Source organism: Jatropha curcas, chromosome 11 (assembly GCF_041381405.1).
Source record: "Jatropha curcas cultivar XTBG-Jc1 chromosome 11, XTBG_Jcur_1.0, whole genome shotgun sequence".
In the NCBI taxonomy this organism is placed as follows: Eukaryota; Viridiplantae; Streptophyta; class Magnoliopsida; order Malpighiales; family Euphorbiaceae; genus Jatropha; species Jatropha curcas.
The window spans coordinates 5,080,488-5,101,094 of record NC_143161.1 but is presented as its reverse complement, the minus strand read 5'-3'; the positions used below and the strand labels follow the sequence as shown (position 1 = coordinate 5,101,094).

The window sequence follows — 20,607 nt, the reverse complement described above, 5'->3', positions numbered from 1 at the left end:
AAGGAAGAATTAATAACTAATAATAAGTTGAAATTTGCACTTTGATTTTTAGGCTTCAAGCAAACATTCAATATTTAAAATTTGTTAATTCTGATTAATATTTCAAATAAGCAAGCAAGATAGAGTATTATGTGTGTTTTATTTCCAATTTATTTTAGTAGAATTTTTTATTTTTTATTTTTATTTCTAAAATTTTCAATTGCAAATTGAGTAACCTAATTTTAAATTTTATTGAGTTTTCTGATTGTATGGACAAATATCGAACAAGTTTTCAGGGAAAAAAAAAAAAAAAAAAGAAATATTGCTATATGAATTAGGTTTATATCCAATGAACTTGAGCATGTGTTGTGTATTATTATTTAAGTATTAACTGACATCAGGCCCAGTTGAGTTTGGACTGGACCTCACAAACAGTGTTTTGAAATTTGAAAGTACCACATTCGACTTTTTAAGTTGCCTTGATGGATCCAGGAACGGAATGTTGGGGGCTCAGTATTATTATTATTATTATTATTATTTTTTTTGCATTCTTCTAATTTTTTTTAAAATTTTTCTTTAACCTCCTAGATTTTACATTCTTCTAATTTTTAAAAATCCTACATTTTTTTTTCTCTGTTTTAATTTTTTTAAGATTGTCTTAGAAATATTAAATGAGATTGTAAATTTATTTTAAATACAAAATATATGAAATTTAATTAAATCTCATATTTCAAACTTAATATAATAAATATAGAAATTAATTTATAAATAAATTTCATATTTTTAATTAATTTATATCAAACGCAGATAAGAGAAATGATTATTATGTGAAGATGGGTTATTATTTAAAAATGGTCATATGAAGCAGCAAACAATTTCATTTCCATATATTTTTACATGTCATTTAGAAACAAGAGGAAATCTTTTCGTTTGCCATGAAAATATTTTCTCATTGTTTGTAGAAAATAAATAATTGTTTATATTTATGAGTAAAAAATTCTTTCATTTATAATAAGTATGACTCTAAACAAATAAAGCGAAATTAAATAGTATGACTCTAAACAAATAAAGCGAAATTAAATTTTATTGAATTTTAACTCACCCATTTACAGTTTATAATTAAAAGAAAATTTGAAATTAAATTGAATTCATTTATTAAATGATTTTGATAAATAAGCTCGAGCTAAATTGGATTGATTAAACTTATTGAATTAAATTTTTTAATTTACAACCATCGGGTATTTAAATCTATAAATATTTTCCCTTCACGCTTATATTCTTATATTTTTTAATGTTAGGAGTTTGTCGTTTCTTTATTAATTTTCTTCTACCTTTTCAGGTCTCTATTTTATTTTATAATTTAATTGAATTTTCCATTTTTTAATTATTTAACCTTATAGAATATTAAATTATTTTAAAATTTTGATTCAAATATATTAAATTAATGAAAATACTTAGTAATAAGTATACAATTTTTATAACATAATTTGAAAAAAGAAATTATAGTGGATAAAGTATTATATTGGTTTTAGTAGATGAACATGCAGTTAGAAATACTACAATGATCAAAATTGTTAAATGTAGCGGTACCACAATCCACAGCCCAAGACGATATGGGCCGAACTACACGGGTCCGGGTCTAACCGGCATTATCGATTCTATTCCGTTGCTGTCGTAACCTTGTTTGTACTTTTCTTCTTCACTCACTCACTCTTCTTGACTTTTCCTTCCTCTCTCTCTCTCTCTCTCTACAAAGTACATATGTTACGGCTTCTTCTGTTCTTTTTCCCAACTATTGGATTTCCAGTGCTGCTGTCATTTCTCTCTCTCGCTCACTCTGCAACTTCAATTGAATCACAATAGTAAGTCTGCATATATAAATATGGAAAGATGAAGCGAGTTTTCGACGAAATCTCCGATGACGAGTGGGACAACCACTCCTTCAAGCCGTCCCGCGTCCTCGAAGGGGCACCAAATGATAAACGTAAACGCAAATCCCCTGCACCACCTCCTATAGAGTCCTTCGCTTTTAAGAAGCCTGAAGATACTCTCAATTCCGATAGCAGCAGCGATGATTGCTTTGAAATTACTCGATCTTTTGATTTGGAAGAAGTAGAGGAGGAGGAGAATTTGGAGGATAATGACGTGGAAGATGATGATTTGGCGGAGATGGCGAGGGCGCCGGCGGTGAATCGTGCTCGTCGATTTATAGTTGATGATGATGAAGAGGAGGAGGAGGAGGATGAAGAGGCAGAGGAAAGGAAGGAGGTGGAGGGTGAAGCGAATTTTGCGGAGGTATATGATATAGAGTCGAGTGACGAGGAGGAGGAGGAGGAATTGGAGTTGGAGGAAGATGATGTTGTGGGAAAGGCTTTGCAGAAGTGCGCCAAAATATCAGCGGAGCTGAAGAAAGAGCTGTATGGTTCTGCTGTCACCTCGTGCGAGCGGTACGCGGAGGTAGAAGCTTCTTCAGTCAGGATTGTGACTCAGGTACATTTTCTTGTTGTTCGTGGTTTTTCTGTTTGTTTGGTTACTGAGTAACTTGCTGCAGAAACTGGAATTGAAGTTTTTTGGTTTGGTTACCGAGTTTAATTATTTTGCATGAATTAATGTTTGTTTCTGTACTGTAGGTCAATCTTTATAGTTTTATTTTACTCAGCATTGACTGAAAGAAAGGTGAAAATAACAAGAAGATGGAATGCTGAATTTGTGTGTTGAAACTCGATTTATGGAAGCTTAGCTTTGCCTCTCTTCTTCATCTTCTTCTCTTTCTTTTAGTTCATCTGTTATCAAGTTATGTATTTTATTCATTATGTATCACAATGAGACTTTCTTTTTAGATGCTTAGATTTTTATATATTGCTAGGAATAATGATCCACTGTTTTTTGTTTTTTTCTCCACCCAATTATCAACATTGTTTGCTGAAGTAAGGGAAGCTATATGACACAGTGTGCTTATATATTTATCTTTGAAGGAAATTGAAAAGTAAAGTTATTTATATAAAGATGAAGTTTTTTGCTATCTTGCCTAAATGTTGAGACTGGCAAATTTGGAACTTTCTGTAATGGTAGTTGCTAGGTAGTCTTTGTTATACTTTGATGAAGCTGTGTATTGAAATTCTCTGGTTTATGAGTTAACTGCAAATTCATAGAGAAGAGAAATGAAAGTTTTCGGTATTTTTGTCCGTATTGTTGTTTTCAAGATTGGACTAATAACCTCAATTTAATCTAGTCTATCTAGATAACTAAATGGTGACTAGGTGAGTGCAAATATCCACGGCTGAAGGTCTTAGTTAGAAGCTTTATGTTGATTAGGTAGTGAAAATTATACTTCAAATAAGCTGACTTGGCTGAACTGCATTTGTGCATGTGCGGTTATGTACTTGTGTGCCTATAGATGCATGGCTGTGTAAGTGGGGATACAGATGCATGCACGTGCAAATATGTGGCTATGCATTTCCTGTGATCTCATATGGTAACAAATGCCTTTTATTGATAACTAGGGTCTCTTTGCTTCTAATTTTCTCACTGGCATTACATGAAGTTACCTCTTTAATAGGTGTAGTCTTGAAATCCCATTTTGTTCTTGCAGAGTGATATTGCCGCAGCATGTGCAGTGGCAGATTCAAATTTCCAGCCTGTTCTTAAGCCATACCAGCTAGTTGGTGTGAATTTTCTTCTTCTTCTGTATAGAAAGGGCATTGCTGGAGGTAGTTCTACTATTCTTTTGTCATCTTGTTGTGTTATAATCAGCTGATAGTATATAATTTCTCTCTTACTTTGCCTGTGAAGTAAGTTCATTTCACTGACCAATTCATGGTAAGAGAAGACATACTGCTAATGCATCATGATAATTAACTACTTCTGGGAAACTATGATATTATAATCTATATTATTCTCGATATATTATCCCTATGTTTTTGGGGACTGTAGAGTTATGAGAACTTATGACTTTATGTTTTTTGGATAAATAAAGCAAAAGTCACTTCGCAGTGTAGTGGCTTTAGGAGGTATTAGTTTGGGTAATGGATGAAACCTGGCAAAATTCTTTACCTTTATGTAAATATTACTATGATATGGAGCAGAGAATTGGGTATAGATAATTACGTAATGGTAGTCGAAATCAAACTGCATGTAATTAGAGTGTTTAGAGTTTGTTCCCTGGCCATGTAGCAAAGAGTTGGTATTGCAAGCAGTACCCAGAGGAAGTTTTTTGTGTTCATGTATGTTGGCATCTGATGTTATTTGAGGTGCAATCTAAATAGATTCACATACTATTAGACATGCCACTTCAATGTACCTGAGAAGCCTCTTGTCTGCAGGGAGATTTGCCTCATTCTAAGTGGCTTGTATATCTCTTTTAAAAATAAATGTTCTTCGTATTTTATTGGACATGCTTTTAAAAAGTCCATTGGGATCCTTCAAAGTAGTCATTGCGACTGTCTACTGAATCTCTTGTAACTCTAAACTGTTTTTAGCTTTACACATAAAATTAAAATGCTATATAGCTTTGAAAAGACTTCTAACAAGTAACAATTCACATTTGTTTCCCATGCAGCGATATTGGCGGATGAAATGGGGCTTGGGAAGACTATTCAGGTACGTGGGTTCCATGCTTTTCCTTTTCATTGCTAATATGTTTAACCTTTAAGTTGTCAAAATGTAATATGACGGCGTGCGACAGGCAATTACATACTTAATGTTGCTGAAACACTTGAACGATGATCCTGGTCCACATTTAATTGTATGCCCTGCATCTCTTTTGGAAAATTGGGAAAGAGAACTTAAAAAGTGGTGTCCATCATTTTCTGTACTCCAATATCATGGGGCTACCCGAGCTGCCTACTCAAAAGATTTAAATTCTTTGGCCAAAGCTGGATTGCCGCCACCATTTAACGTGCTTCTTGTTTGTTACTCGCTCTTTGAACGACACAGGTATGCGTAATATTGAGACCTGTCACTTTATTATACTTTGGTTTCATTCTGATCTTGTTTCTTATTGTTGATATGCAGTGCTCATCAGAAAGATGACCGTAAAATTCTGAAACGCTGGCGATGGAGCTGTGTTCTCATGGATGAGGCACATGCTTTGAAGGATAAGAACAGTTATAGGTGGAAAAACCTAATGTCAGTTGCAAGAAATGCTAACCAGCGTTTGATGCTTACTGGGACTCCACTGCAGAATGATTTACATGTAGTATTACCAATTGCTCTTTTATTATTATTATTTAATATTTAAATGAATCTCATGGAATCCATTTAGCTTACACGCTTGAAACTTCCATCTGGCTTATTAGCTTCCATGTGTAATTTGATTGACTTTATATTTTTACTTACTTCATTTAGTAAGTTGAGCTTCCTGCCTCCTTTATACTTTATTTCTCTGTTGGAGTTGTTTGCTGATGGTATTTCATTTGGGGCTTGAAAGTTATATTGTAGCAAGTCCAGCTTGTCAGCTAGTATTTTCTTTCCCTTTTCTGCTTTTCCATGCTGTTGGAAGCATCTAAAATTATGCTGATCAGTCATCTATCTTTGAAAATGTTATTTCAAAATATTTTCATATTTTAGCCAGCAGTGATATCCTTTTAGTTGATCATGTGGTCAATCATTTCAGGAGCTGTGGTCACTATTGGAGTTTATGATGCCCGATCTTTTTGCTACTGAGGATGTGGACTTGAAAAAACTACTAAATGCCGAAGATAGAGAATTAATTGGTCGTATGAAGTCCATTTTGGGACCATTCATTTTGAGGCGGTTAAAATCTGATGTAATGCAACAACTTGTTCCAAAGATACAGCGGGTATGCTGGTCTCTACTGCAAAGCTTTAACTAACATCCTGCATTGTCCAGTTACTCTCTTTTGCGAATTCACTATAAAAATTATCTCATTCACATTTGGGATAGCTAGAATAATTAGATGATGTTTTTCTAGGTTGAATTTGTTTTAATGGAAAAGCATCAGGAAGATGCTTATAAAGAAGCAATAGAGGAATATCGAGCAGCATCACGTGCTCGTATTGCAAAGGTTTCAGATGTTGACTTGAATACTATTTGTGGAGTTCTTCCTCGGCGTCAGATATCAAATTATTTTGTTCAGTTCCGCAAGGTGCTGTTTTTGCTCTTATTAATTTTTCTGTTAAATCTGTTGTTTTTCTCTGTCCTTATCATTTATTTTGTGCCTTTTCTTTCTGTAACCTAACTAAATTTTCATGCTCATTCAGATAGCCAATCATCCATTATTAGTGAGGCGAATTTACAGTGATGATGATGTTATTCGTTTAGCCAAAAAGTTACATCCAATTGGTGCTTTTGGCTATGAATGTACACTGGACAGAGTTATTGAGGAACTGAAGACCTACAGCGATTTTTCTATTCACCGGGTAATTTCTGATTATTTTTGGGTGGGGTCTCTATCCCTAAAAGGTGATAGATATTGATTTTATGCTAGTGCATGCAAACTCTTCCTTGATGTTTTGTTTCTCCATTGTAGATAAGGATTTGGGATTTAGCAATGTAGTATCCTAGATAAAACATGTAAAATTTCTTTCCTATGCACATAAAGAGATGCAACGGATTAACTGTTTTTCTATGGATTAAATTGTAGCAGTGTCAGTGCATGAGAGCATGCATAGGATTATAAGTGGTAGCCTGGGTATGTCAGATCTGAAGACTCTGTTGGTAAAGAAGCAACTTCCCTTCTTCAAAACTGGGATTCACTGCTTTTACAAAGAGCTGAGAGTGTCAAGAATAAGTTAATAGCTCAAGTGGATGCTGAATGCCTTAACTTTAACGTTTGAGTTATTGAAGACTAAAAAAAGATGGACTGTATACTTCCGATGGTGTGGAGGATGTAAATGCTCACTGGTGGGATCTGTTTCATAAGAGGGTTGTCCCATTCTCTTGGTGCATTGGCATTCATCATTTCTTCATAGAGATTACGAGATCTTTATTTCAGGCTGTCCAGGATAGTAGTATACTTCAGTGCTAAAAAATGCTACCTCTTGGTCTGATTTTTGCATTTGTGTATATGAATAATTTCTGTAGGAGATTTTCAGGCATATTTTCAAGTTTTATTTGATGCTAGCTTTTAGGAGATGTCAACAAAAAAAAAGACTACAGGGTCTTTAATGATGAGGAAGTGCTTTGTTTTGAAGTTATGTCGGTCGTAGTTTTCACTTTTACCAATAGCAGGTGGATGGTTAATTGAAAATGTCATTAAATCATGGTTATATCTTGACCTGTACAATTATTACTCTGATAATAATCGGAAGTTTTTTTTATTCTTTTACAAATCTCTGGTGTACTTCTCGTCCTGCAGAAATATAACTCCAATTTTGTTTAACATATTCACAATTTCGAACAATTCTTGCAGCTTTTACTATATCATAGAGTTAAAGATGCTAGAGGGATCCTTTCAGATAAGCATGTCATGCTTTCAGCAAAATGTCGGGTATGGAACTATGGATTGAATAATTTCACTTTATTTCTCTAATCCAGATTCTCTAAGAACAAACTTTTTTAAATATATGTAATGCTCACACTATTGGTCATGTTTCTGCATCAATTATGCAGGCGCTAGCTGAACTTCTTCCTGCGCTGAAGAGGGATGGACATAGGGTTCTGATATTTAGCCAGTGGACGTCAATGCTAGATATCCTAGAATGGACACTGGATGTAATTGGGGTGACATACAGCAGACTTGATGGAAGGTACCTTATCTATTTTTTCAACATTCATTATATATAAGGTGAATTTGTCTCGATGGATCTCTATATTAGACTTTTCTTGTTTATTGCTGCAGTAAACTGATGACTGGATGAAACCATCCAAACCTTGCTTTATGACACATGGATGTTTACTATCTGATGATGTTTAATAAATGAATTCTTTTGCGTGCTATTTGTGAGTGCAATGGTTAAATTCTTGGGCTTGCAGTAGTTCTGTCGCAGGTTTGAGGGTTGAGAATGTTCACGTATTATTGTAAAAATTGCTGAAGCATATGACTCATCCAGAATAGGATTTAGCTTTTAACCGCACTATAACTGGATGATGCACTTTATATACACATATATAGTGATGCATTTGGAGCTTTTATTTTATTTATTTTTTGGAGCTTCTCATGGCTTCCCTATTAGTTTCTCCTCTATACATCATATGCACACAACAATAGTTGAATACATGAAACAGTGATATGATATGGAGGTGAAAATTTTACTTGCTCTGGTTGGTCTGTCCCACCTCAGCTCTGGTGCTACCCACCTCTTGTAATCATGGGCTTTGTATGGTTAAAACAATTTTTGTGCAAAATGAGTTGTGAATCTAGGTTGGGTAACTACGCTCTATGTGACTCTCTGGCAGCATTTTCTTTTTCTCTTCAGTTGCTTTGAGCAAGATAATCCTATTGGATTTAGGTTAGGCTTGTTTTGCAGCATGCAACAATGGTCTTATGGGACTATAATCGTCAGATATTACTCTTACGTCTTGATTTTGCATTGTTGTGTCCTTTCCCCACTTTTATGCCTACTGTTAATTGTGTTTAACTTCATCATTGTAATCTCTTCCAATGACAGTACTCAGGTGACAGAGAGACAGAATATAGTTGATGCTTTCAACAATGACACTTCTATATTCGCATGCTTGCTATCCACTAGAGCTGGAGGGCAGGGTTTGAACTTGACCGGAGCTGATACTGTTGTTATTCATGATATGGATTTCAATCCACAGATTGATCGGCAGGCAGAAGATCGGTGTCATCGCATTGGCCAATTGAAGCCTGTCACTATATACAGGTGTTCATTACTCTTACTGATCTGCAGAAACTGAAAATAATAGAGGGATCACAAATTTACAGTGTTGCATATTGTATGTCCATGGATTTACTCCGCTTCTGATTTTGCAGGCTAGTGACCAGGAGTACGGTTGATGAAAATGTTTATGAGATTGCAAAACGGAAGCTTATTTTGGATGCTGCTGTTCTTGAGTCTGGGGTGGAGGTAGATAATGAGAATGAGACATCTGAAAAGACAATGGGAGAGATATTATCGTCTCTTCTAATGGGCTAAGAGTATCTACTGCATCCAATAGTGAGTCAAAAATCGTTTTTCCTTTTGGCTTGCCCTTCCCTAAATTTTGTAATATCAACTGTTGTGTTAGTTATGTGGTAGTTCATGGAAAAGGGGAGGGGAAGAATGAAAAAGAAGAAAATCAAAGAAAGAAGGAAAAATCACTTACATGCTTTTGCCATAAGGGTGCAATATCCCTTTAAAAATTCATGCGAGTGGTGGAAGAGAAATGTCAACCTAGACTTGATTTGATGAAACTTAAAGTTCCTTCAAGGGACAAGCAAGGGTGGCATTTTTGGGAAATGTCAGCTATACTTGATTTGATGAAACATAAAGTTCTTCAAGGGTAGCATTCTTGGGGCCAAGCTTTGGAGCAAACTGCCTTATTTGTTACTGATTTTTGAGCATAACATAGTTTTAGTCTAGCAGTAGGGGTAGTGGCACACATGGAAAAAAGACTGTTAAAATCCATGGACTTCATTTTCCATATAAACCATGTTTATAGACGGATAGGAATTCACTTGTATGCATTAATTTTACACTAATATTATGACTTAAACCTATTAAAGATTCAACAATTCAATTGACTAGAATTTATGCATTACTTGTTTTGAATTGAGTATAATTACATAGAATGTAGCTGTAGAATATAATGTGAGACTTCCTCTAATATTGAATATGCAATTCTTGACTTGGGAATTTCCAAGGGGCAGGAAACACTTATTTAGACCTTGAAATAGTAGTACTTACTTACACTTGTGTATATGGGTTTATCCATGCATCAATTCAACTTAGTAAAGATGCAAGGAATAAATGGTGGTATTGGTATCTTTAAATGGTGTTTATTTATTTGCTTGGACATGAGTAAAATTCATAGTGTAAGCAAAACTTATGCTGATTTGTAGGACAAATACACTAAAGGCAAGTCTTATCCTATAGATTTGCGGATTTGCACGACCAGCAAATGCTGAATATAAAATCTACAAATTTTTTCAACTTAGACAGTCAACTTAGGAAGGCACAAAAAAAAAGTTGTTAGTGTGTCAATATTCCAATAACGTATTTGTAAGGATTGCATCATCGGGAAAATCCAGTAAGGAATCTCCTGAAATTGTTTTTATGCTCGTGAAAATCCTTTCTTTATCTGCCATGGAATTAATGGTTCAACAACTTGGAATTTCAAATCCACCAACTTGGGTGATCACGGTTCGGTTAATTGATTGGTCAATGAGGCTCTTTTTTTGAACTAAATTACTGAAACACCGGTTGCATAATTAGTATTAGAGAATCAATTCACTATCATGGAAAAATTTTGGTTTATATGATCAATTTAAATTTGATTGATGTCATCAAAAAAATCTTGTTTATTATTATTTTTGAGGAAATATTTAATTTAAACATTCGTAAAATTATGATTGAAATTTGAAAAACATTCTAAAATTCCTACTTGCAAACGTTATATATATATATATATATATTAAAATTTAGTTGCAGTTTTTCCATTCACAGTAACGGTGGTTGTGGCAGAATGTTTCATTTTCAGCTTCTATACATGAAAGAAAATAGAAATCAGTGCAGAGAAGAGAATATAATATGGGACCCTTATTTATGTCCCCTTCAAATGTCACAATCATTCACATGGATCAAAGCTAGCAGATCACATGTTGTTATGTTCTTAAATTTTTGTCATCTCCTCCCAGTTTCTTGTAACTGTAAATATTTCTGCATTTATTGAAGCTGAAGTCCTTTACATCTTATCTTCTTCAAGTAATTAGGAAACTCAATTGCTACTAATCTTTGCAGTAATCATTTAATTAGTGTGCCCACATCTTCCACACCAGAAGTTCTTTTGGATTCTACCTAACAGAAACAAACTCAATGGACAAGGAGATAAGATTTCTTGACTGGACTCACCTTTGATCCTATTACAGTAACTTAATTTCTTATATTCTCGAGTTCATATATCTATATATGCATCAACATTTCAATATGTATTCTATATTTCTGCTACTCCTATTTATTTGAAATTTTGGTGTAGCTATTTATTGATAGGGATGTGCAATCCCTTCAACTGACAAAAAAATAAATAAATTTATACTTTTTTTCTCGATTGAACTAAAACAAAATTGTGGCATCCCGTGATTATCAAGATATTGTCTGCTTTGATCGAATAAGCTCATAGCTAAAAAAATCTCTTGCTGGTCTAAAACTTATCATTTCTTATTTACATCACTTTCACCTTGTGCTTAATTAATATGGATTCACCTAAGGTAAACTAACGTCTCAAGCTAGCACCTTATATGGTGCGAATGTTATAAAAATTATATCCAAAATTAAATTGAACTGAATCAAATCGATTCCGACTCTTTTTATATATATATATTTAACCTTATTTTTACATTGAACTAAAATTAATATTACCTGAAATCATAAGCCGAATTAAATCAATTGATGCCGATTTAGTTCAATTTTTTTATTACAGCCGTCCATCGCTCACCCCTAAATGTTGGTGCTTAATATTTTGCTGCGGTCATAGGTTAAAAAATCAAACTTTATTATTTTAATCATAATTTTGAATTATTAAATTATGTTTTATTATCAAAATTTACATTAATCATTTAATTGATTGAATTTGGCAGGAAAAAAAAACAGATAATATTTATTATTTTATTTACAAGCGACTTGGGCCTTTGATGCACGTGAACAAGTGTAGCCCAACTTACGCAACTTGCATTAGCCAAACCTACTGTGAAGGGGGACCGTTTGCAAAGAAAGCAAAGATTGGTTCCCTCGTGACCATTTCCTATTAAATCCAGCTCTACATGGATACAACGATATCGTTACTGCATACATGCATGCCTTTTGTCCTTCCTCATGCATGCCTAGTGATATTTCTCCAAAAAAAAAAAAAAAAAAAAAAAAATCAGTTTAATAATTAATAATTCTGTATAAATTTTAGGTTTAAAATTTTCGGTGGTTTTTTTTTTATTCATGTTCAATTTGTATGGTACTATAAATTTATACAGTAATATTTACCAAAACAATAAACTTAGATACTTTCTCTGTCCCAAAGAGATATTCCATATTTTCTTTTTGGTTTGTCTCAAAATATAGTCCACTTTCCTTTTTTGCATTATAGTTAATTCTTGAATCGTCTATTATACCCTTATTAAATTTTATCTTATTTTTAATAACCCTTATTAAAATGGGCATAATAGAAAATTTATATGAATAAAATTTTCTTTAACTATAATAATTGTTATTTTTTAATTTGTGTGAAAATAAAAGATGGATTATCATTTTGGATCGGATAGAGTATCATTTGAGAATTACAGTAATTAAAAATAAATAGATATTAGTTTTAATGTGAAATTACTATGATTGTGATATTATGGTTATATATGTTATTTTAATTCTAACTATAATTTATGGAATATTATATCTATACTTTTTATATATTCTCCGTATAAAACCAATATTAACGATAGCTATCTAAATACAAAAAAAAAAAAATAAAAATAAAAATAAAAATAAAAAACGATAGCTATCTTAATATTTAAAATGCCTTTTATAATATGAAAATTAAGAAACGCCATGACGTCTTGTATAAATAATATTCATAATAATTAAATTATACTTTTAAATATAATTCATTTATTTTTTATTTTTTTAGTATAAGAGGAGAGCAAACTTCAAAAAAAAAAACTACAAACAAAAACGATTGTATATACCACATTATTGGTTCCATATATTAACCATGAAGATAACTGAAACGAGAAGAAAGAACGATAGAAACATATGTTTAAACTGTTAGAGATAAACCTTCTCCGACATGGTAAATCTCCAGCTATTATATATGTACATGGAATATATATAAGCCATGCAAGTCAATAAGGAAGGAAGGAATGGAGGATTTGTCGTTAACTGGTGTCGTGAATTTGGTGCCGGCAGGCAAGGTTTCTTCAGGGGTAGGGAGTGGGGACCCACATCTCCTTCCTAAAAGAAGAAGAAGAAGAAGAAGAAGATCACTTTCATGTCACTCAGCCGTGGGACACCGGCAATCCTTACAATCCGCAAAACGCCTCTCCTTTAGGATAAACCTGACCCACAAAACAAATCCCCATTTACCATATATTATTATTATTATTATTTAATATTTTCTTTCATTCATCAATTAATGATATAAATAAAAGGAAATATGATCCTTTTTACGTTTCCATCACTTCTTTAATCAATGGAACAATATTGACTACCATAACTGAATTGACATTTGATGTCCTTAACAACAAAATTAAATATCATTATATATGTAATAAATTTTCAAATCTGCTTTTTGGATAACTATGTTAGACGTGACTGCTAAATAATGTGTATAGTAATATTAATTTTCGTTATCAAAAATTATTAATACGAAAAAAAAACTATATATATATATATATATATATGATAACAAGTTCAGCTTTTAATTTAATTAACTACCTATTTGGTTTAACTGTTTATATAAACTAATAGCTGATGATTAATAACCGTTAATTGATGAATATTGAAATTTAGTAAAACTTTGATAATCACCGTTTTTAAAATGTAAAATGACCATTAAAGATATAATTACTTTATATCATGATGTGCGAGTATATATTTTTTTATTAGGGTGAATATATTATTTAGTGTATTATATAAACAAAAAATATTAATTAAAATTTCAAAATAATACTTAAAAGATTATTATTTTTAAATAAGTATAAAGAAACGATAAAAAAAAATATTAACTTGAAAAAAAGAATTTTTTAGTAATTATTTTTATGAGATTAATAAAATCTAAATATAATATAAATTTAAATCAAAACTTTAAAACATAACTCATTTAATCAACAATTTAACAGAGACTTTTATCGTCTATCAATTGTTAATTAAAAAGCTTATCAAATAACGATAACCTAACGGTTGAAAACAAATCAATTATACGCCGCATGAATCATTCGAATTAAACTCTTAAACAATTAGGAACACATTATATACAACAATTATATTAGTTGAATTTAGATAATAGTCATAAAAATCATAATTATTATTAAAACACCATACTAAAATTGTGGCATTCGAGGTGGTCCACACGGATTTCTTTCTGGGCTAAAATCTTTTTATAGTTCAAAATACGTCTTGCTGGTATAAGATTTGCTCTTCTTTATATATATCACATTCATATTGTGATTAGCTGATGTGAAATTCGCTTACATTGTCACAAAAATATGAATGGCTTAAATTTAAAAAATTGATTAAAATCATGAAAGGTATCAAAATTAGGTTTCTTTTTTTCTTTTTTTAATTTAGCCATTTCAAACTGTAGACTCCAGCTTCAATAATAAACAAATTCAGAATAGAGCTGTTCATTCCCTCGAGGCAAGGGTAAAACTCCCTACTTGTTCATCCTATAGGGTTTTATTATTTTTAGCAAAAAGGAGTCGATTGATCTTAAACGCAAGATTCATATTCTACATCGGATCAAGTTCGGACTGAAACAAGAGTAGAGAAAACTGCCCGATTTGAGTCCGATTCAACCAGCAACCCGTTTAAGGTAGAGCAGGAATGGGAGAGAAAACGGCCCATTGGGCCATTAAACTTTTTTTGTTTTTTTTTTTAAACTAAAAATACATTATTATATTTAATTATAATACAATTTTAAGAGTTTTTTACATGTCAAAAAGGTTAAACATTTGTCAATCAACCGTAAATAATTTGATCCGTCTTCTTTCCTCTTGTAGAATAAATAGGAGCGAACAGTCACAATAGTTATCACTAATTTGATAAATATTATCAAAAATAAAGACTATTTTTATTTTGTAACTCATAATATTATTCCGAATGTCTCTCATGAATTGAAAACAAAAAGATTAAGAATTTGAAATAATTAGTGCCGTCCTCGAGTCCTGAATTTAAACCACTTATTTTATAGAAAAATACACTTAAAATGTAGTTCACTTCGTTAATTTAATCGTCTAATAGAATATTTTTATATTTCTTTGAATATATACAAAATCAATAGATAACTTATATTATTAACCTTTTAATGAGAGCATTGAATACTATATATTTGGTTTATTAAAAATGGAGAGGGCCGGTGGGAAATTATTTTTTAAAATTTTTGAAAAATGGAAAAACTCAAAAATAAAAGTAAATTGAATTGGTAATGGAATATACCTATGGTTTGCAATGCTTTTCCAGCTAGATTTTATTGGCTAATTACTGAAGAAGATGGTGACACAAGACCATATACTTGTGAAAGGCATGTGTCGACCCATGACTATGATTGAAAGTGATTTTTTATTTTTATTTTCATTTAAAAAATTTATTATTATTATTTTGTCATTTCTTAAATTAGTGATTCAAGAATGTTGTTAATGCCCTCTAGGTGTTTGGCAGTGTTGGGAATTTACAAAATAACCTTATGGGTTTTGTGCACTATACGTTATGCTCTCTCCGTAAAAAAAAAAAAAAAAAATTCTATCTTTTTTTTTTTTTTTCGCTTGTCCTAAAATTTATTTTATTTTCCTTTTTTACATTATAGTTAATCTTTAAATTGTTTACTATATTCTTATTAAATTTTATCTTATTTTCAATAAATCTCATCAATTCTTATTTATTATTTCAGTATAATAATTGTTCATGTATTATTTAAAACGAACATAATAAAAAAGTTACATAAATAAAATTATCATTAAACCTTGATAATTGCTGTATCTTAGTCTGCGTGAAAATTGAAAATGGACTATTTTTTTAAAACGGAGGGATTATATATATATATATATATATATAGACACACACACGCAATGCATATGTGTATAATTTAAAATATAATTAATTTCACCTTCATCCTTCGTTGTAGCAAAGTTTCAAGCAAATTTCATATTCAAATAATTAATGATATTTTAATTTCTTAATCAATTATTTTCATTTAAATTCTAATTTATTTATGATAATAAATGAATTCAAAATGTTACGGTTCAAAAAAATAATAAATTAATGCTATTAACAAAAACTGATGACCCGTCTATATTTCATCTTAAAAAATTCGAAAACGTTGGTTTTAAGGTAATGCTCGATATTGTAAACGAGCGAAGTTGTAGTGTTATTAGTTATTTGAGATTTGATAAATTTAGTAAGTCAAGCTCCAATTAATTTATCACACTTATTAATAAATAAGTTGAATTTTGAACTTGATTTTAAATGTCAAACTTATTTAATAAATAAATTGAATTTGAATTCGAGTTTAAATCTCTAAATAGACATTTTTAAAAAAAGAATTATAAATTATAAATATATCAGGCTTAAACTTGAATTTTCAATGTCCAATGAAATTCAAACCGAATTTGAGTTTTAAAGTTGAATATTAGACGTGAGATGGGTATGATAAGACTTTTGCTGCAAGTTTAGATTTATTAACCCTAGATTATACACCATTTATATTAATTTAGGTTGATTTTATAATTAGGAAAATTCTTGAATTTTTACAGGGTTGCATTCACTTTTCTATGAGAGAAAAGTGGATATTAGTCTATTCAAATATCTAAAAAACATTATATATATAAATGTAATTCTAAAAACATTTTAAAATAATTACTAGTGAAAAATTATATTTTGAAAAATGAGAGATTTTTTACTTGAAATACAATAATTTATGATATATATATTAATAATATCATGCAGTGTCCTTTATTGGTTCTTTTCTCACGTTAAAGAGATGGGCATTGAGGAATTGCTTTCAATGTTCCTTCTGGCTTGTGAAGATTTGTCCTCCTCACGACGACCCTGTACTTCACTCTGATTAGGTGTTTGGATTCTTAGGAAAGCTGCTACAAAATTTGTGGGAGAAGATTTTAGGGTACCTCTCATATTAATTATTCCTATATATTATTTTATTCACTCCATATTAATTGGGTTGGAACGATTAAAATTGTCATTCCGAGTTTGAGATTATTATGATATTATTATTTTCAGTTATTTATTTATATATTATTTAATAATAATGATAATAATATATATTGCTACACATTATATTAAAGATTTAAAAGGTTAGGCCTATATATACATTAGTTTAATAATCGAAAGTATATATTTGATTATTTAAAAAAAAAAAAAAAAAGGAATTCATCAACTGGGTCACAAAATTACAATTGAAAAGGCCAAACAAAAATATAATATGATAAAGAACCTCTTATTGGACTAAGAATTGAATTGTGCACCATTAATTAGACATCTGAAGAGGCATTGGACCCCACCGCACCTGGTTGCCTGTTCTCATCACTTGATTGGTCACAAACATGAACCGCTTGATCTGGTGGTTACACAAGAATCGAATTGACTAGATATGACTCTGGGAAAAGCAAGTCCTAATCAACTACTATATTGCTAAATCTTTTGACCTCTTTAGAAAATCATGACCATTGGATCAAAATATTCTTCCTGGCCCATTTTATACAAGAAAATAGGCCCACTTAGCTGTAATCCTTGCAAAAATTTTTCCAATTGGGTTTTTAATTTAAAATTATGATAGTCTACTAAAAGAAGCTATCTTTTATTATTATTATTATTATTATTATTATTATTATTATTATTATTATTGTTTTTTAATTTTTAATTTCTTAATATAATTCAGACAATGAAATTTTGATATGGTCCCATAAGGCACATGCATTTAAGTATTTTTTTTTTTTTTAAAAAAGGGATTTAAAGAGAATTACATGACTAAGGCAATGAAGTAGACAGAGGAAAGACCACTTCACAAACCAACAATAATGTCTCTTTCCTATTAATTATTCCTATTGAAATAACATGGAAAAAAAAAAAAGAAAAAATAGGGGAAAATTCAACTTTGATGATGGGTAAAAAGCAACTACATGAAGGTTCCTATGTGGGTGAGAACAAAAACCAACCTCAAATCACAATTGCATGGATACAAAAATTTAGGAAAAAGTGTTTGTTTGAAGCATTCTTAACACTGTTTGATTTTTTTTTTTTTTTCATATATTTTTTTCCTGTCTGCTCTTTCATACATCTTTCTCACAAGCTTCTTTGTCTCCAACTCTCTCTCTCTCTCTCTCTCTCGCAAAGAGAAAGTTCCCACCATCTTTATTACTGAAGAAGCTGAACTCTTATAGCTAGAATATTGGACTTTTGCAATAAAGGCTTGATGTATATAGGTTAATAGTAAGAGGGCTACGATGCATTATCTGTAATTGCTATTGCATATCTCGTGCTATATGACAAATAATCTAATAGTTAAAAGCCTGCCTCTTAATCCTGAAACTTATGAATTTAAATCTTAATTGAGGGTGTTTCTGTGCCTAAAATATTCCACATCTATTTTTATAGAACATTATTTTTCGTGACTAGAACATATCACCTTTTGAGTTAGAAGTCAAGTAACTTTACTGTTATACTAATGTTACCCTCAAGAAGAGATAATTTTTATGTAATTTGAGGTTTTCGGGATTTTTTTACTTAGCATTTTCGAGTTAGGTTTGGTGTATTTGGGAAACCTAATGGTTTGGGTTTAGAAACTTAAAAATGCTTAATTGTTTATAGATATAAATTAATAAAATAAATATATATTGCTCATAAAAAAAATTTGTTACCCTTAATTTAAAACTTAATAACCATAAAATTTTAACAATTTCATTTTCTTACTATGTAAAATCAAGTTTTATAGCTTCTAAAACTCGAACAATTTTATACCTTGAATAATTTCCTATATATTTTTACATGAAATAAGATATTTTCTTGTTCAATTGCTGTGAGTATGACTATAAATTTAAAAATAAAATTTATATCATAGAAACAACTTTAGAGCATGTTCAACAAAATTAGCTGTTTTGGTAACTGTTAGTTATTTTAATAGAGTTTAACTGTTTAACTAGCCAGTAGTCGTTTGAGTATAAAAGCTAAACACTACAGGGTGAATTTTTTATAAAATGCTACCTTAACATTTAAAGCTAGTTTAAACATTATATTACCGAACACTATAAAAAATAACGTTTAGTCGAAACGCTAAAAGCTACTCCCTCCGTCCAAAAAATGGTCCACTTTCTTTTGTTTGCATTATAGTTAATTAATCTTTAAATTATCTAATATACCCTTATTAAATTTTACCTTATTTTCAATAACCCTCATCAATTCTTATTTGTTATTTCAATACAATAATTGTTCATGTGTTATTTAAGATGAACATAATTGAAAAGTTATATTAATAAAATTGTCCTTTATCTATAATAATTGCTATTTTTTAATTTATATGAAAATATAAAATGGACTATCTTTTTAGGACGGAGGGAGTACTTAAAAAGTTGTTGCTAAATACAACTTTAACAATATTGAACTTTGATTCATTCTTTTCTTAATTAATTTAATCATGGATAAATTTTGAAAAAATCTTAATTAAAAAATTTTACGAGGATGAATTCATAGAATGGAAAGTAGTTCTATAATTATCTTTTCCTCTGGGATTACAAGACCTATATAACAAGTTTTATCGTTTCCCTGGAATATAGACATTTGCCTTAATGGCTTCGAAATCAATTTTCCATTTTAGCTTCAGTAATTCTGTTGATGAAACAGCTATATGCTTTGTTTTCTTTGTCATCCTGGGAAAATTAATTTCATAATCACATGACACTATTTTGAGTACGAGCAGACAAATTATTTAAAAGCAAACCTAAATTGTGATTGTAGTAAGAGCACTTACTTACAAGAGTTACTGAATAGTTTTAGTAACTTGAAAAGTGGAAATATATTAATTAAATAACAAATATTTTCTCAACCATTTATGCTTAATTACATGAATACAATAATAATTGTATTTAAATAGAAAATTCAAAAAAAAAAAAAAATCATGCACTTAAGATATCATAAAATGAACTAGATCTTTAAAAGAAATTCAGAAAGCTATTTTTTTTTTTTCTAATTATTATGAAGGGCTTTTGTGTGATTGATCAATAACTCTATGGTCATAAACTTCATATAAATTCAAAATTTATTTTTTTTAAATCTATCTGAAGCAATCGCAATCTGTATGTGTATTTGTATATGTGTATGTAGCCAAGATGATAATAAGATGTGAATATAAGTTTCTTTTCACAATAAAAAAAAAAAAATTAAAAAAGAGTTATTTATTGTTTTAATTTTATTCATTGACTGAGTTTATAAAGTTACTATATACACTTGGTGTAGGAGAAAATTTTCAAATATATATGTATATATATCCTCATGCATCCTGTGTATGAAGTGGATGCAGTGTGGGTCTGGACTTTGGATTTCTTGCCATGCTTGAGCGATGTGTGCTACTACCAAATAGGGAGACATTTGATAGGATTTTAATATTATGAAAAATACTTTTTATTTAAGCAAGTTTATATATTCAAATTAAAATTGGTGTTAACTCTTTCTCAATTTAAACTCATTTCCACTTTCTCCTTTTAATTATTAATATCATAAAAAAATGATCACCAGTGAGAGCACAAATTTGAATCTTTTGATGGAGATTTAAGTTATTGTTGTTTAAGTATTGAAATTT

General features: G+C 30.5%; 1 protein-coding gene across 2 annotated transcripts; it reads left to right on the top strand.

Moving 5' to 3' along the window:
- Window positions 1-1,684: 1,684 nt before the first annotated feature.
- Window positions 1,685-10,996, top strand: ETL1 (SNF2 domain-containing protein / helicase domain-containing protein). 2 transcript variants are annotated; one of them, XM_089716384.1, is made up of 13 exons: window positions 1,685-2,469; window positions 3,572-3,689; window positions 4,538-4,578; window positions 4,664-4,914; window positions 4,993-5,173; window positions 5,594-5,779; window positions 5,912-6,085; window positions 6,201-6,359; window positions 7,352-7,429; window positions 7,552-7,688; window positions 8,550-8,768; window positions 8,879-9,062; window positions 10,845-10,996. In XM_089716384.1, exons 1-12 carry the CDS (start codon window positions 1,870-1,872, stop codon window positions 9,039-9,041), a joined length of 2,307 nt encoding a protein of 768 aa, XP_089572510.1. In that variant the 5' UTR covers window positions 1,685-1,869; the 3' UTR covers window positions 9,042-9,062; window positions 10,845-10,996. The 2 variants fall into 2 exon arrangements, with proteins under 2 accessions (XP_089572510.1, XP_089572509.1); XM_089716383.1 differs by lacking the exon at window positions 10,845-10,996 and having other exon boundaries at window positions 1,686-2,469; window positions 8,879-9,645.
- Window positions 10,997-20,607: the final 9,611 nt, after the last annotated feature.

What these genes read in the sequence shown, in the direction of transcription:
- ETL1 (XM_089716384.1), top strand. Translation starts at nt 1,870, where the DNA reads ATGAAGCGAGTTTTCGACGAAATCTCCGATGACGAGTGGGACAACCAC. An exon ending in TAGAAAGGGCATTGCTGGAG is followed by an intron (nt 3,690 to 4,537) that starts GTAGTTCTACTA and finishes TTTCCCATGCAG; the next exon opens with CGATATTGGCGGATGAAATG. An exon ending in AAGCCTGTCACTATATACAG is followed by an intron (nt 8,769 to 8,878) that starts GTGTTCATTACT and finishes CTGATTTTGCAG; the next exon opens with GCTAGTGACCAGGAGTACGG.